Source organism: Camelus ferus, chromosome 35 (assembly GCF_009834535.1).
Source record: "Camelus ferus isolate YT-003-E chromosome 35, BCGSAC_Cfer_1.0, whole genome shotgun sequence".
Classification (NCBI taxonomy): domain Eukaryota; kingdom Metazoa; phylum Chordata; class Mammalia; order Artiodactyla; family Camelidae; genus Camelus; species Camelus ferus.
In genome coordinates, this window is record NC_045730.1 from 13,679,272 (window position 1) to 13,695,513 (window position 16,242).

The 16,242-nt window shown below is 45.1% G+C and overlaps 1 protein-coding gene across 1 annotated transcript in view; it reads right to left on the reverse strand.

The window, feature by feature from the left end:
• Positions 1 to 1,008: 1,008 nt before the first annotated feature.
• The window catches only part of MYO3A (myosin IIIA), a 193,718-nt gene continuing 178,484 nt past the window's right edge, over positions 1,009 to 16,242 (reverse strand). Inside the window, 5 exon segments of the mRNA XM_032473581.1 lie at positions 1,009 to 1,615; positions 6,252 to 6,277; positions 6,279 to 6,396; positions 7,778 to 7,818; positions 11,927 to 12,033. Of these exon segments, the coding sequence (XP_032329472.1) occupies positions 1,498 to 1,615; positions 6,252 to 6,277; positions 6,279 to 6,396; positions 7,778 to 7,818; positions 11,927 to 12,033 (410 nt within the window). The 3' untranslated portion in view covers positions 1,009 to 1,497.

Genomic DNA, 16,242 nt, shown 5'->3' on the forward strand with positions numbered 1-16,242 from the left:
TGCAGATGCACCAGCGGTCTGCACCGCCGAGGTGACTCTTTCCCTCCGGTTCTCAATCCCAAGTGGAGGCCGCGGCGTGAACCCAGGTTAAGGAGCAGGACCTGAGCACACTTGGCCTGGGAGCTCAGCCCTGCCACAGCGGGAGGTTTCCCCTCGTGCTGGCCCGCTTTGTAAAAGGATGCGGTTGTGCGAGTCATCGCTGGGGACCTTTCGATGTCAACTGTTCAGGTTGGAGAAAACCTTACCACCCACTGGGCACGTGGCACAAAAAACAGAGTTAGCCGGCCACACGGTGCCCTCGAATTTTTCCCCAAGTCTCCTGGCTCGGGGAGGTTAGGCACGGGAGCCAGCGACACCAGCAGAAGGGACAAAGCCCCCATCCCAGCCAGAACCCTTCTCCCAACTCAGTCGTCCATGAAACCACCGCACCACCTTCCATCACCCTCTCCAGGCTGCATAGACGCAGAGGGTGCCATTTCCATAGAAGAGCTTAACCTGGGTTTTAAAATAAAATGCAGTCAACAGAGGAAGGCAAACGCTGTTGACCCACCACCCTCCTTTCTATCTTAAACACAACAAACTTCTGAGCAGCAGAGATGGCCCCAAATCTGCAGACTAGGAGAATCTAGAAAATCTGATAATTTAGCTCAGTGGATGGACCGGAATCTTTATAGGTGGGGCCAAAGGAAGCCACACTGGGAAGACTGTGTGTGTGTGTGACTGTATGTATGAGACTGTGTGTTCATGTACTTGCTGCGTGTTGGGGGATTTGGAGATTTGTGTGGAGTCCACACCTCAAGAACGCGGTTTTAAGTTAGATGGTATATTTGTTTGGAATGGCTGGGTGGGGGTGTTGTTCCCTGATGGAGACAGAAGACACCCGTGTGCTGCCACCTGCACAGCCGGACAGCAGGAACGCCCCCAAAGCCATGGACTTCCCAAGGCACTTGCTTTATTTAATAACCTTAATGACCAAGGGAAGGGAAAGCGTGAGTTTGGGATGAAGTTCATCTTCAAGGCCCCCCTCCCCTCCTCCCACCTGGCCTTTGTTCTGTTCTCACAGGCTCAGCCCATCTGCGAGGGTCCCTCAGTCCTAGCAAAGCCGTTTCCAAGAAGGAAGAAATCTTTGAAGTCGCCCAAAATGAGAGAGGAGGAGTTGGCGAGAGCTCAGGTGCAGTCGGGTCCACGGGAAGAGTCGCAAACAAGTGAACGAGGAGACACATAGCGGGCCAGGGCCATGGCCAGGGACGTCCAAACAGGGGGGCTGGTGGGAGTGGAGGATGCGGGACTGAGGAGGCTCGGCGTCAGAAAGGCTCTCAGTTCTCCGTCCTCCGAGCACCAGAGGCTGGCCAGGGCTCTCGAAAGGCGAACAGAGCGCGCAGCCCCTGCCAGTGTCAGGGCCACAGCCCCAGCGCCTCCCGGGGGTCCCCGCTTTGGCGCCTGCACGCCCCGCAGTCTCGCGCACATCCCAACGGCGCTGGCCGCCGAGCAGAGGGGCTACACCTGCTGGACAAGGCGGCGGCGCTGGGAGGTTTTGCGCAGGAGCCTCCTGTAGTCGTAGGGGTTGGCCGGGGGCCCGTTCTCCTCCTCCTCGCCGTTCTTCGCCGCCCCGCACCTGCGGGCGAGACCCGGGGCCGAGCGTCAGCGGCGCCATCGTGCACCGCGCCCCCCCCCCGGAGTCGGGCTTGCCCTCCTCCCACACCGCCCGCCAACGGTGGGCGTTTAAGGACCGCACACTGAAAATAGCAGGGCAGTAGCCAAACGGGATCAGCAATATCTCCTGCGGTTTTCAAAACCCTTGAGCCAGGAGCAGAAGGGCTGGTGGAACCCGGTGACGCTGTGTTTGGGTGACAGCTAAGGAAAGCGTCAGAAAGTATAGTTCAGAAAGGTGAGCTTCGTCTGGGCTGAAATAATTCACAACCAATAAACAAACATTTCTTTTAGTACCTTAATTTTGAACATATTTTGACCAAACAGGAAACTCAAGGTGACAATATAGACAACCATTATTTTGCAACTGCTCTCCCTGCTCAATCTGACCAATCGCTTTGTTAGCCTCAACAGCGTACCCTGTCAGCTTTTTCAGTGTTTCAATGTTTTCAACGAGGCCGTTGGGCCACCTTCCTGAGCCCACTGCTCTGAAACCCTGCCAACAGTTACCTTTAGATTCTGCAGTTTTGCTGGGGGAAGTGGGGTGCTCCCTAAATGCAGCTACACTGATTCATTCGTTTATTCTTGGGGCACTAAGGATCAGCCGCCATTGTAAGTGATGGGTGAACACAAGTCCCTGCTTTCGTGGAGTTCATAGCCTTGTGGAGGGAAGGACCAGACAGCTTCAGTACACTGGGTGGTGGGAGGTGCTCTACAGAGAGGTAAAGCAGGTTCATGGGGAAAGGCTGATGTGGGTGTGCGTATGTGTGTATGTATGTGTGTGCAGAAGCAATTTCACAGAGGGCGATCTGGGAAGCCCTCTCTGATAAGATGACATCTGATGAGAGACCTGAAGGAAGGCGAGGAGTGAGCCAGGCAGATCTCCTGGGGAGAGGCAGTCATTCCAGGTTGACCGGAAAGATGTAAAGGTTCCAAGACTACAGTGTATGTATTGTGTTCATGGAACAGCGAGGAGGCCACTGAGGCTTGAATGGAGTAAACCAGGGGGAGAAGAGCAAGGAATGAGAGCAGGGGGGATGCAGGGAAGGCGTGACAAGACAACGTAGATCTTTGAGACCAGGGCACAGACTTGACTCTTCCTTAGAGCGAGAGAGATACTGGAGGGTTCTGAGTGGAGGAATGCTTCCATGGAAGTTAGGAGGCCGGCTATGAGATACTGCCGTGGTGCAAGTCAGACTGAGAGTGGCTTGGACTAGGCTTGCAGAGGAGGTTAGAACTGGTCAGATTTTGGACATACTTGGTAGGTAGAATAAATTCCCTGATGGACTGAACGTGTGGTGCAAAGAAAGGAATCAAGGATGTCTCCAAGGTTTTTACCTTAAACAGGTGGGAAGTGAAGCTGCCATTTAACGGGATGAGGAGGCTATGGAAGGAGAATGTTTCTGGGGAGAATATTTTGGTTTCAGTTTGAGATACTCACTAGGTATTCAAGAGCAGATACTGAATAGGCAGTTGCATATATAAGTCCTGATCTAGGCTAGAGATTTCAGCTTGGGAATTTCCGGTAAACTGATGACATTTAAGGTCATGAACGTGTGTGTTGATAATGCAAAGAACTGGGACTCTCCAGTGTTGAGAGTTCAGTGAAATGAGGAGGAACCAGCAAAGGAGAATGAGAAGCAGCCAGTGAGGGAAGAGGCAAACCAAGAAGACCACTTACTGTTGGGGAGGCTAATGAAGAAAATGTTGAAAGAAAAAATGTCAAGTGCTGCTGCGGGAGAGGTAAAAATTGAGAATAGATCACGGGATATGGTGACCTTGTCAGCGACAGTTTCAATGGAGTGGTGAGGAATGGAGACTTGAGTCTGGTGGCTCAGGAAAGGACAGGAAGAGAGGACCTGGGGGAGGGAGGATCACGCTCAAGTATTATTACTCTTTTGCTATAATGAGGAGCTGGAATGCGAGTGGTCTGGAAGTCAAGGTTGACTTCCAGTTTGAGTCAAGAGTACTTTTTATGATGGGTCCAATTGCATGACGTTCACAGATTGTCAGAAATGGTTCAGCAAAGAGAGCAAACTTTGAAGATGCAGAAGAGAGCGGGCACAATTGCAGGACTATGTTCCTGTGTAGATGGAGGGACTAGGATTCAGGGCACAAAGGGAAGGCTTGGCCTCAGCTCGGAGGACAGCCATCCATCTAATCGCTGATTACCTGCCACCTGCTTTTATTCATTCAGATTCACGAGACACTCAACTCATCACTGCTGTTGTCTCTGAATCCCAGACCTGCTCGTAACTTCCTGGTGTACTGACGTCAGTACGTCAGGGGTGTGTGTTCAAATATGTATACAATAATTTATATATTTTGCAAGTATCTACTATATGTTTATATGTAATATAATATATAAAACATGTAATATATTTATTAAATAATACTTTAATAAGATACCTAAAACCTATTTTTTTTTGGGGGGGGGAGGTAATCAAGTTTGTATGGTTTATTTATTTATTTTGATGCATGTACTGGGGATTGAACCCAGGACCTTGTGCATGCTATGCACTCTTCCACTCAGCTAAACCCTCCCCCCGATATATAAAATCTTTTTTCTGTAATAAGAGATATAAATTCTTTCTATAATAAGATATATACAAATATTCTTTCTGTAATAACATCTTCCAACATATACTTTGGCCTCAAGTTTCTCTAGTTGTCCCAAAATGTCCTTAAGAACTGTGTTCCTCTTTTATTTTCTATTTTAAAGCCAAGATCCAATCAAGATTGACCTACTGCACTTGGCTGTTTTGCCTCTTTAATGTTCCTTAGCGGAGAAAACTCCCGTCTTGGAGCTCCCTTGTCAGCACTGTTAGATCGGTATACTTTCTCTCTGGAGTCAAGCTCCTCGGGTGTGGATGTAAGGCTAACACCTTGGGCACCACCCCATCAGCACTTCCTCAAGCGCCCAGCGTGGGGCTCTGCATAAGGAGGCAGGAGACAGTAATGATTAAGGGTATCAGCTCAAAACTCAAAAAGGCCTGTGTTCAAATTCTGGCTCCATCACTTACTATCTGGGTGACTATTTGCAGTATGAAATCTTGCAGACTCAGCCTCCTCATCTGTAAAATGGGGGAATGAGAGTAACCACCTCACAAGCTTCTGGGAGGATTAAAAGAGATAACAACAAGGAGAAAGGGCTAACAGCCCAGCCTAGCGAGCCCAGGACACCCGAGCACTCACCAACGCGGGCTGCTAGCATTCTGTCCTAGTGAACGCTCATTACACATCCAGACACACCACCAGGACACCAGGGACACTGCCTCACAGCAGAGGTGTGTCTGCTGCCGGGGGAGGGGAGGACATGCTGGAGAGGAGGCAGATTGGGTTGTTAAAATGGGAAGCAGGTAAGTCAGTGAGAAGCAATTTGAACGGGGAGTGAAAACCTTTGGATTTTAGTTCACTGACTCAATGGGTGACTTTGGGCCAGTCCCCTTCATCTTTCTGGCACTTGGTATTTTCCCGTATTGAACTCTGTGGTTAGACTAGAGCATCTCTGAGCTCTGATGCATTACAGTTCTTGGCCTCAAGATGGGAGAAAGCATCTTTTGGAGACCAGTTCAAGGAGGTTCTGGAAAAACAAATCAAAATGACAGTGGCCACCATTTATGGGCCGCCTCCTCGGCGCCACGTCTCGTGTTAAGTGCCCCGCTTTCATCATTTCATTGACTCTGACAATACAATGAGGCAATTAGTAAATCCTTTTGCAGATGTAGAAACGGAAGCTTAGAGAGGCAAAGTACACGAGCAAGGTCACTCAGCTATTAAGTGGCAGAATCAGAATCCAAATCTAAGCCTGACTCTGAAGCCTCTTCTCTGAACCACAGGTCACACTGTAAAAGAGGTGGGTGAGGGGGTCTGAGTGCCCTGCGCTGACAGGATGTTCACTTAGGATTTTGGAAAAATAGCTCTTCATGGCCTGGCATTGCTCCCCTTTCTCATACACCACGTTTCCATCTTATGTGCTCTCAATTTCAAAACTTTACAAAGAACTTTTGGGGAAAGAAAAAAAAAAACTTCCCAAAGTAGTAAGTAAGCTACAAATGATTTAAGTTAGTTAAATGTCAAACAAAGTTGGTGGCAAAGTGAGAATCAAATCCAAAATACATATTTCTGTATGAATCTTTCTCCGAAATATTTCTTGGGTCTGACATTACGGATTCTGAGAAGTTACGCAGCATAACTGAGAAACCAATAAGTAAGTGAAATCACGTTAGAGCTGAAACACAGGTTTTGGATGATATTATTATTATTATTTTTTGGTTTTGGATATTATTAAAGACAGAAATTAGTTCTAATTATAATGACTATATAATTTATTGTCCAAACTGGGGATACTTTTAAAACAGGAAGCTATTAATGATAACATCAAGAAAACAGCTAAAAACTGGGATTGTGCTAGAAAATTTGGGATGCCTGGTTACCCTGCAATAATCCTTATGATTTTACTTTTAAACAACATATCAACCATAAAATGCAGTATTCAGTGAGAGTGCTTTGCCATTTGTCCATATATAAAGTGAAAGTACTTTAGAAATGCAATGATGAGTATAACATTGACACTGTTGTACGGTGATGTAAGTTATTACCTTTCATCAGCCTTAAAACATTGATTCCTGGGGTTCTCTCTGTGGTCTCCGTTCTCTTAAACCAGGGCTGCATTCCTTTGGTCCAGGATGACTGGGCAAAAATTCCTTATAATAGTAATCTTCCAAATCTAATAATTTTCCCTGACTGCAAACAAACACAGAAACACATCATAGTGTCAAGCTAACTTTCTACTCATTTAAACTTACAAGATTACCTGTTTTCTTCATTTAAAGTATTTGCAATAATTAAAGAGTAATACTTGCGTGTCAATAGAGATGAGAAAAGTCTTGAAATGTGCAAAAACAGAATATACCATAAATTAGAAAGAAAAACAGTGCCCTCACCTCTCACGTTTCAGAGAGCATTGGCTGCTGGAGCAGCGCTTCCCACGGCTACCACATTCAGCTTGGCACGAAACTGGTAGTTTCCAGATGGCCAGTCGTGACAACGCCCCAGTTTGGCCTGTCTACGTCAGGGGTCACAAGTGACCCTTGGGCCACTATGAAGAAAGCTGACCTGTATGTACTAACGCAAGCATTTTGCAACTTTATGCATTCTCAGCCCACTGAGGCGCACAGAGTGTCCTGACCACCCCTCACCCACTTCCTTCACAGGCGGCCCCTGTCCTTTCCTACCCGCTGGTCTTCAGGGGATTCGCTTCTGTGCTAGATTTTAATTGCTGCAAGTGACACACGCACAGGGGTGTGTCTGCAACCACGTACGTTCTCGGACCTACTCGGACTAGGCTTCTGGTTCCCGTGGGGCTCGGTCTCTGCAGTCTGATGGGAGTCATCTCAGGGACACAGGTATAGGTCTGGAAAACTGCCGGGTGTTACAGTGTTTCTGGGGAAACGTGCTTTTCAAGTTAATGGATACCAATTTGTAAATGAACTTTCAGAATGCCACCGATTCATAAATTGGGAACTCTGTGTCTGCTCACGCTGAATAGCAGAAACCTCTGTTGTTTTGGGCACTGTCTGGAAATTAGTTGATTGAAATGGTGGTGTAAGATTAACAGAGCCAAGCAGAGGTGGGCTGAAATATTACAAGGAAAAGGGGAAGAGTGGAAATTTAAGTGTGCCACACCTGCAGGTAACATAAAACTTATCTTCCCAGCAAATCCATGAACACTAGAAAAAGTGAGATTTAGCTTGTGTTGAAGAACAAGAGAGTACAGAGGAGTTTGGGGAAAGAAAGACCATGAACACGGGCATGTTCAGTTTGCCCAATCAAAACTGTACCAATGGGACAAGAAAAGAAAATTCTGTATTGGATGGTACAATTCATTCAAAACTGTTTGGGTTCTCAGTATACACCTTGGACAATGTTAGCTCAGTATTCTTCCAATAGGCAAGATCTTATAAATTACATATAAACCACATATTTATAATATCAATATATTGAGAGCACACTACTTTCCAAATCTAGCCATATAAAATAGGTGCTTTTTAGTCATAATTTGAACACATGGATTTACATTTTGGCTCGATAAGATGACATAATAAAATTTAGAAATAATAACTACCTGTCTTTCCTTGGTCTTCGTTTTTCTTCTTGGATTGACTTCTAAAGGGAATAGAATAATTTAAAAGAATCTATATAACATTATGATCTTAATATAATTGAGATATTACTACAGTATTAACATACAAATTTATTCCAATAAAGCTGATCTGGAAATAAGCAAGTAGACACAATCTATTTACAATCTAAAGACAATTTTACTCAATTAAAAATTTTAATTTACTCAAGTTTTACTGATTATGAATTTGTGGTAGTGGTGACCAGTCTACACAAGATTACCTAAGGTTTATCTACCTACAAATGGGGACAAAAATTTCAGACTTTCTGGACAGTCCATTTCTATCACAAACGTAGTTATATTTAAGCGGGTTAATCAGGCTGCTCTGATGTCTTGGTTATGTGCCCTCCTTGCCTGCAGGTAGAGCAGATGGGTGGAGCGTTAGGGCAGGTGCAACAGTGCACAAAAGAATGGAAACTGACTTCATTAACCCAGAAGAGTCCATTTATGGCATGAAAGTAGCAGCATGGATGACGTGTTTCCACAGTTGAGAACTTTATGTATCAAGGCACAAGTTAGAATGCTTAACTACAGAGATAATTAGCTATATTTTAATCAGTGCTTCAGTGTAAACACTAACAAAATGGTATTTCATTTGATCTTACACGCAAAGCTGTATTACCTTTTGTATTGTGATGCTGGTAATGTGTTTCACTGTGTGCTAGCCCAGTATATTTGAGCTCCTGTATCTACATGTTGAAAAGAGCATACAGGTCTTTTAGGCTGAGAAAACAAATGCCACACTCACTTTGAACAAGCTGAAGATACTATAACTGTGGAACCCCAAATGCAAATGTCAAGTTGGCTGGCACCATAACATGCAAGACGATAAAAATGGCAGTTAATAATATCAAGGGTTTTCCCAGGTTATCTTTAGACATAGCGAGCCATTTTTCTCGTAAGTTATCACTTGTAATACCCTGAAATGTTAGATGAGTCGAATAGTTCACAGTTTCTTTTATTCTGATTGCTTGCTGCTTTAGTGGGTGGATGAGGTAGAGGTGAATGCTTAAATGCATCAAGTCTGGGAGTGGACCATTCAGGACTTAACAATGTAACTTAACACCAATTACACTCCTGCCCTCCTTCCTGTTTCCTGTTACTTAGCACTCTTGACCCAATGCCCGAGGCTTGGAGGTGCTTACAAATACTGACGTTACCAGCAGAGGTACATTGGCCCCTAGCAGTCCAGTTAATGATCCCTGGAACTGGGTGGATATTTGCTGTGGTGGTGGTTGTTTCAATATGAGAGGTCCTGCCTCCTTGATCTGTCATCTGAAAAAAGTGTCTCTCTTGTTCTCGATAACAGTTTTCTATAATACAAAGTTATGCTGAACAATGCTGAGTGACAGACCCCTTTTACACAACCAAGAATCAAATAATGTTCTGCCCTTGAATTCTCAAGCTGGTGAGGACCCCTTTTTATTCTGGGTCAGCATCTCCCTCTGGGAGATGGTGTGTGTAAGTTGGTTCTCAGTTACAGGAACTCCTAGAAGAGGAACTACTGTCCAGGCTTATTTCATTCTTGCCTGTGCTAGAATATTGTGATGAAATGCAACTCAGTGATACGTTTTTCCAAAAATCATTTACGATGGTTTACAGTAAAAGCAATTACATAATTAAGGCAATAAAATAGGTGTTGTAAATAAGGACCAAAGAGGGAAAAAGAGACGTGCATTAAGATGGAGTCTTACATTGAGCTGTTTCATAGTTTCCCAGGCTCTACAACTAAAGGGCGTGGGTGAAACTGCATTCTTCATCATGAACAAGGATACTGTGCTTCTTGGAGGAGGATTTAATAAGAATTTCATCACATGGGGCTTTATATCAGGGGTGTTTACAGACAGACCTCAGAAATATTGCAGGTTTGGTTCCAGGCCAATGCAATAAAGCGAGTCACACAAACGTTTGGCGTCCCAGTGCATGTAAAAGTTATGTTTACACTATACTATAGTCTATTAGGTGTGCAATAGCATTATGTCTAAAAAAATGCATACTTCAATTTAAAAATACTTTATTGCTAAAAGCACCATAAAAATGCTCGTGGAGGATTTGAAATATTGCAAGAATTGCCAAAACGTAACACAGAGACAGGAAGCGAGCTAATGCTATTGGGAAAATGGCACCAATAGACTTGCTGGATGCGGGGTTGTGCCAAACCTTCAATTTGTAAAAAAAAAACCAAAACAAAACCAAAACAGTATCTGTAAAGCACAAAAAAATGAAGTCTGTCTGAACTGCTAAGACCAACAATCAGAGTTTTGAGAGGACAAACTACACACCTGAAATTTGAAGTGCAAATAAAGTAGCAAATGTCCCATAGCAGTTTCTCGAACTAGAGTGAAGAGGAGAGAAAGACAAGGAAACAGAGGTGACTTAAGGAGGAGGTTTTTTGCCCAGTGTGGCTGTTTCTCGAGGAGGCCTTTGAAAGTACCAAGAACTTCTCTCAGAGGACTGAAGATCACTGTTCCTCAATCAGCTGCATCTCACTCCCCCTCCCTCCCACCTGACATAAAGAAATACATTTGATGGTAAAACTTTAAGATTCATCTCCAGTACATCATGGTGGACACAATCTTACTTCCCTTTTGGACATTCACTAATACATTATATACTCAGAGGTCTTCACAGGGATGAAGAGGGCTGCCAAAATATAGACCAAAAAAAGCAGGGGGGGGGGTTGACCTTGGAGAGGCCAAACCACCAACTGCCGTAGCTGAGGGAAGGGTCCAGAGAAAATAATAGGACCGGAAATGTCCTGAGAAGTGGCGGTGCTCCTTACTCAGTTTTGGAGGAAGCTGCATCGGCCCTGAGTCATTTCTGCTGATGGCTGCACAGCTTCCGAGCATCAGAGCAGGCAGCACGCACCGTGACGGCGGGGCAAACGGGCCCTCCCCCACAGGCATGCTTCTCAGCCTCAGCTGACTCTCATTTTGCACACAGCAACGGCAGCATCTCCCAGATGGAAGGGAGTAAGAGCATCAAACCAGGGAAGAGAGCTGGTCCTGCTGGCAAGGCAGTCAGAACGACCACAGGGCGTGGTGACGTCCAAGGAGAGACAAAAGCTGCAGAGACAGTCAGACAGCCGTAAGCACAGCTGCTCATGTCGGGCAAGTGTGAGGGGTGTCACGGCCACAGCTTGGCAGCCCCCGAGGGCCTTGTCTAAAGTATGTCGTGCGTTGTTCAGCAAACAGCGTTCTCGTTACGAGCACCAGCGGGGCTGTAGGCGTGCGCAGAGCCCCTGCCTTCCCACCAGGGAGAGGCAGGCGGGGGACGAGCAGACGCTCACTCACACGTGCTACTGAAAGAGCCGGAAGCTGACTCGCAAAAGGGCTTCCCTGACGCCAAGCTGTTTGCTGATTCATCCCGGCTTAAAATTCTCGCAACCTGCTCTTCTCTTTTCTCTGCCAAACCCTCATCTCTGCTTCGCTTGCTCAACTGCTTCTGTGCTAAACAGCCCCCAACCTTTCCACTTCACTCTCCACTCCCTGTACATTCTTGACCCAGAATAGCTTGTCCTTTAGCCCAGAAGCTGTGCTCCAGGAAGGTGGTCATGGGCTGAGAGCCTCAGAAGAATGAACAGACCCTCGGGGGTTTTTCCGTGACGCCAGGTGGATTCCTCACAGCACCCCGGAAAACAGCCTGACTGTTGTCACAATGTACATCCCTCACTCGAGGCCTGGAATTTAAAAGGTGCTCAATAAGTGTCTCCTTCCCCCTCTTCCTTCTACTTTCACCGTAACTGGGGCATTTCCACTCACATCCCTCTCTGGAGAGCTCCCGCTCTGATGCACTTCCCTTTCTGGGGTGATATTTGCACATCGGCTCAGATTGAAGGATGAGCAGAGCAAACTTCTGGGAGGACAAGGGGGTTACAGGACTGTGGCAGAGGCGTGGACCCTGAGGAAGAGGGGCCGGAGCAGAGCCAGTGCCCAGACAGTCAGCCAAGGGAGGGACAGGGAACCAGAAACCGAGGGGGCATCCCCTGCTACAGAGCCCTCCCTGTGGACAGGACTGGTGCAGTCAGTTTCCACGCTGGCCAGCTGTGAGGGTGCCATGGCTTCCATCTGATAATAAGAGGGAGCCACTTACATGTAGCAGAGAATAGTATGTGGAGTCTTCAGGGTTATTCAACGTTTTGGGCTTTCGGGGCCGTCTTGGGGGTCTCAATATTTTTGTCTCTTCCCCCTTTGAGATACCTACAAGAGAGATGATCATAAATAAAGATTCAGTTACAAAGGCTATTATCAAGCAGTGTTTTCTTTTTGGGTTAAATAACAAATTATATATACACGCACACACAACTGGGGCTAAAACTGGGATAAAGAGGAAATTCTTTTGTTCCTCTCACCAACCCTTACCATACCCTCTTCACCATGTACTTCCTTCCAATTGTCTGAGGGTCTAGGATTTTGAGAAGTAAGGGAAGAGGAGACAGGACAAGACAAGAAAGGCGCAGCTTGGTGATGTGGAACAGGGCATAGCAGCTCGGAGAGTGGGCGGGGTGAGGCGTCAAAGCTGCCAGAAAGTCTTTAAAAAGGAGGATTATGCTCACAGAATCTCACTGTCTTCTTTCCTGCCCCTGCCATGGCCTTACACAGTCATCCATCCATCCATCCATCCATCCACCCACCCACCATCCATCCATCCAAGCACTGCATGTTTCTCAGTTAAAGTACCACCTCATGTTATGGCCCACATCAAGAGACTGCTTGTCTGCAGGCTGGACTCTGTTCTAAAAGCCTAATCTAGTCTTTCAGCAAAATTTAGAATCTCAAATTATCAGAACGTTCAGATCAGACTTCAAAAAACCTTGGCCAAGAAATAATTAAGTTTGTCCTCTTTTTCCTGCTCTTTTTACCCCTAGAGCCATGTTTTTCGTTCCCAAAGCCCTGGCGACATCATCAGAGCTTCTGATGACCTTCACGCTTGGTTGTCAGTGTTCGTTACAGGTGGCTTTTTATTGACAGAATTAATAGGACTTTTACAAAGAATTTGTCTCTTTTTCATGATTCTTGACCAACGCATCCCCTAAGTGCATTTGTGCAGGACTGTCTGCAAGATAAAAACTTCAGGGTTGGGGTGGGAGTGGGGCATGGGGGCTTATTGGAGAACAGCCTGCATTCCACAGATAAATGAGCACAGATTTCTCAGCGGGGCTCTAAGGGCATTAATAGATCATTATTACATATAATAACAGGGCAAAAATGATCCTTACTCCTCAGAAGTAGAAATACACTGAGAAACTGAATTGCCCCAAACCATTCTAATCAAATCAAGTTAAATCTAATCAAATCAGTGAATATTTAATGCTTACTGACTGGCAGTGTAAAATGATTTCAGCCAGAATGGAGACTTATAGATGCCTGACTTTCTAATCCCAGGCCAGCCCCCTGGGTGAACAGGCTTATCACAGCAGCCTTCATTTCCTAATGTCATCCAGCTCATTCATGTTAAAATTTATAGGAAATGGCTAGAAATGACCAAGACAGATCAGCTTGTGGTGAGTATGTCATAGGGGTGTAAGACATGGAACCATGCGAACCAGAGAAAACCAGGACCATCATTCATTACTGTCCTTTTGGGAATAAAACACAAGGAAATGGGATCTTTGTTAACGAGACCACGTTATACTGTGATTAGTAACAGACGAGAGGAGTGGAAGCACTTTTCCAACCAATCCCTGGAGGCTTATCTCCCATATTCTCTCTCCCTTTTTCTCCAAAGGAGGAGACAGAGGGAACCCAGATATTGGAGCCCTATCTGAATCCTGTCTTATTAAAAAGACAGTCACAGGCACAAGGAAAGATGGCAAAACCTGATTCTTGCCGCCACCACCCACAGTGGTCTTTTATTATTTCCCTTCCCCTTACTGATCATCTCTCCCAGGGCTGATTATTAAACAGCTCCTATTGGCTCTTGCAGAGTTTCATCATTTTTAAACGCATTGGCCGTATCCACTTATGTTACTTAATTGAGTCTGAACGGCAAGAAACATTAAAATACAGTATCAAGTTATTGTTTTCAGAAACATGAAGGTGACCTGGGGCTAAATTTTAACTTGACATTAATATTTAAAGTCTGAATTAAAATGTCAGAACATTACTACTGTAATAATAATTCATTAAATGTGAGGTGGCAAAGACCCTGAATAACTATTATGAGGGTGAAAAACAGATTGTGGGAATGAAGGACGTCTTGCTCTTGGGTCCACTTTCTCATCCATTGCTGCTGTTTGATCCGATTTCTACCTCGAAGACTCTACAGAAATGCCTTCTTGATGGTCCAGGGTGACAATTTCATTGACTAATCCAAGACCCTTGTTCTGCCCTCATTATCTTTGACTTCTTCATCGTTTAACTTTATCGACCGCCCCTTCCCTGCATGACTGAGGGTGAGGTTTCGGAGAGCAGACACTGTATCTTATTTATCTTCGAATTCCTGGCTTTTAAGGAAATGCTTGACACACAGGAAGTGCTTAATGCAAGTTCGCTGATGACTAAAGAATCCTTTGCCTCCCGGGCTGCACCCTCATGCTCCTAGCTCCTTGCACTTTGCACAGTGAGTCCGCACAGATGACTTCCGAACACATACCTCCACTTTGAACCCACCAAAGCCCTGCCCTGATTTCTTACTCCTACTGAATACTTCCATTTAAAACTCTCAGATCAGATGAATCAGGGGCCAGCTTTCTCCTCCATCTAAGACTCGATACACCACAACCTCAGTGGTGATATTTCAGTCCTCCAGGTTTAAAATATTGATGTCACCTTTGCCTTAGTTCTCTTCTTCACCTCCTATAAGCAGGCAGTCAGCAACTTCTGTCAGTTTTTTGGATACATTCTTTGAAATATCTAACACTCATCCCCCATTTCTTCCCATTTGCCCGTGCTCCCACTCTGGGCTAAACTGTTCTAATAACTGGGGCAGAGTCTCCATGTGCCCTCCGCGCTCTGTCTCACAGATGAAAGCCAGATTTTCTTTCCTTCAGTACTACTCTCATGATGACAGTGATGACAGTGCACTTTCCAAAAATCCACGATGCTTCTTTTTTCCCCTTCCCCCCAAAACGAACCATCTCCTCTGGTCAGCCTGGTGACCTCACTGGAACCTCAGCACACCGCGTTTATAGCGTTAACTTCGCTTATTCTCACAGAAAGGCTTTTCCTGGCCTCACCGAATCAGAAGCATCCTTCAGCGCCTGTCTCTGCCTCTAGCTCTTCCATGAAGCTTCCACTGACTGTCCAAGGCTTTCCTCCTCATGTGACCACCAATGGTATTTACAGGCTGTACAGATTATTTGGAATGTGTTATGGGCTAAACTGTGTCCCCTCAAAATTCATACGTTGAAGTCCTCACCCCCAGTTCCTCAGAATAAGACTGCATTTGGAGAAAGCGTCTTTTAAGTGAGGTTATTATGGTGGACCCTAATTCAATATGATTGGTGTCCTCAAAAGAAGAGGAGATGAGGACACAGACAGGCACAGAAAGAAGGCTATATAAAGACAGAAGGAGAAGACAGCATCTCTAAGCCAAGCAGAGGCCTCAGAAGAAGGCGACGTTGCCAACACATTGATCTTGGACATCTAACATCCAGAATTGTGAGGAAATAACATTTCTGTTGTTTGTTGGTTTGTTTTTTTGTTTTGGGGGGAGGTAATTAGGTTTACTTATTTACTGATTTATTTTAGTGGAGGGACTGTGGATTGAACCCAGGACCTCATGCATGCTAAGCAGGCACCCTACTACTGAGCTATACCCTCCCCCATTTCTGTTGTTTAATCCCAAGTCTGTGGAATTTTGTTATGGCAGCCTTAGCAAAATAACATAACACTGAATCTTATACTTCTTGCCACTTACTAATTTTACCTGTGACTTTTTTTAAAATAGTGGGAGCATATGTTTTTGGATGGTGGACACTATGCCTTCCATTGTGTTGGCCTCCTGCCTTTCCACAGACGACTGCACATGGCAAGTGTTTGGAGATGCTAAGAGGTTTGACTGATTCCACTTCAGCTTAGAGACATGCTGTTAAGTGAAGAGTAGGTACTCAATATAGTTTTCTTAAGTACATCACTATTTGTCACCAGAAATAAAAATAAATTCTGATGTTTTAAAGATAAATGTACATGAAAGAATCAACAGACCTCTTGAAAGAAAATGCAGATGACTTCGTGAACAATCTGGGGGTACAAATGTCTTAACTAAAACTCAGAAGTCATAAAAAGACAGCAAATGACTGCAAAATACAGACCAACAGAAAACTGGGCAAAAGCTATAAATAGGAAGTTCAAAATGAGAAAATCCAAAAATCCAATAAGCATGGAAGGCAAATGAGCTTGCTAGCAGACAAGGAAATAGGAACTAAAATAACAGTGAAATATTATTTTACTCCAGATACTTGAGCA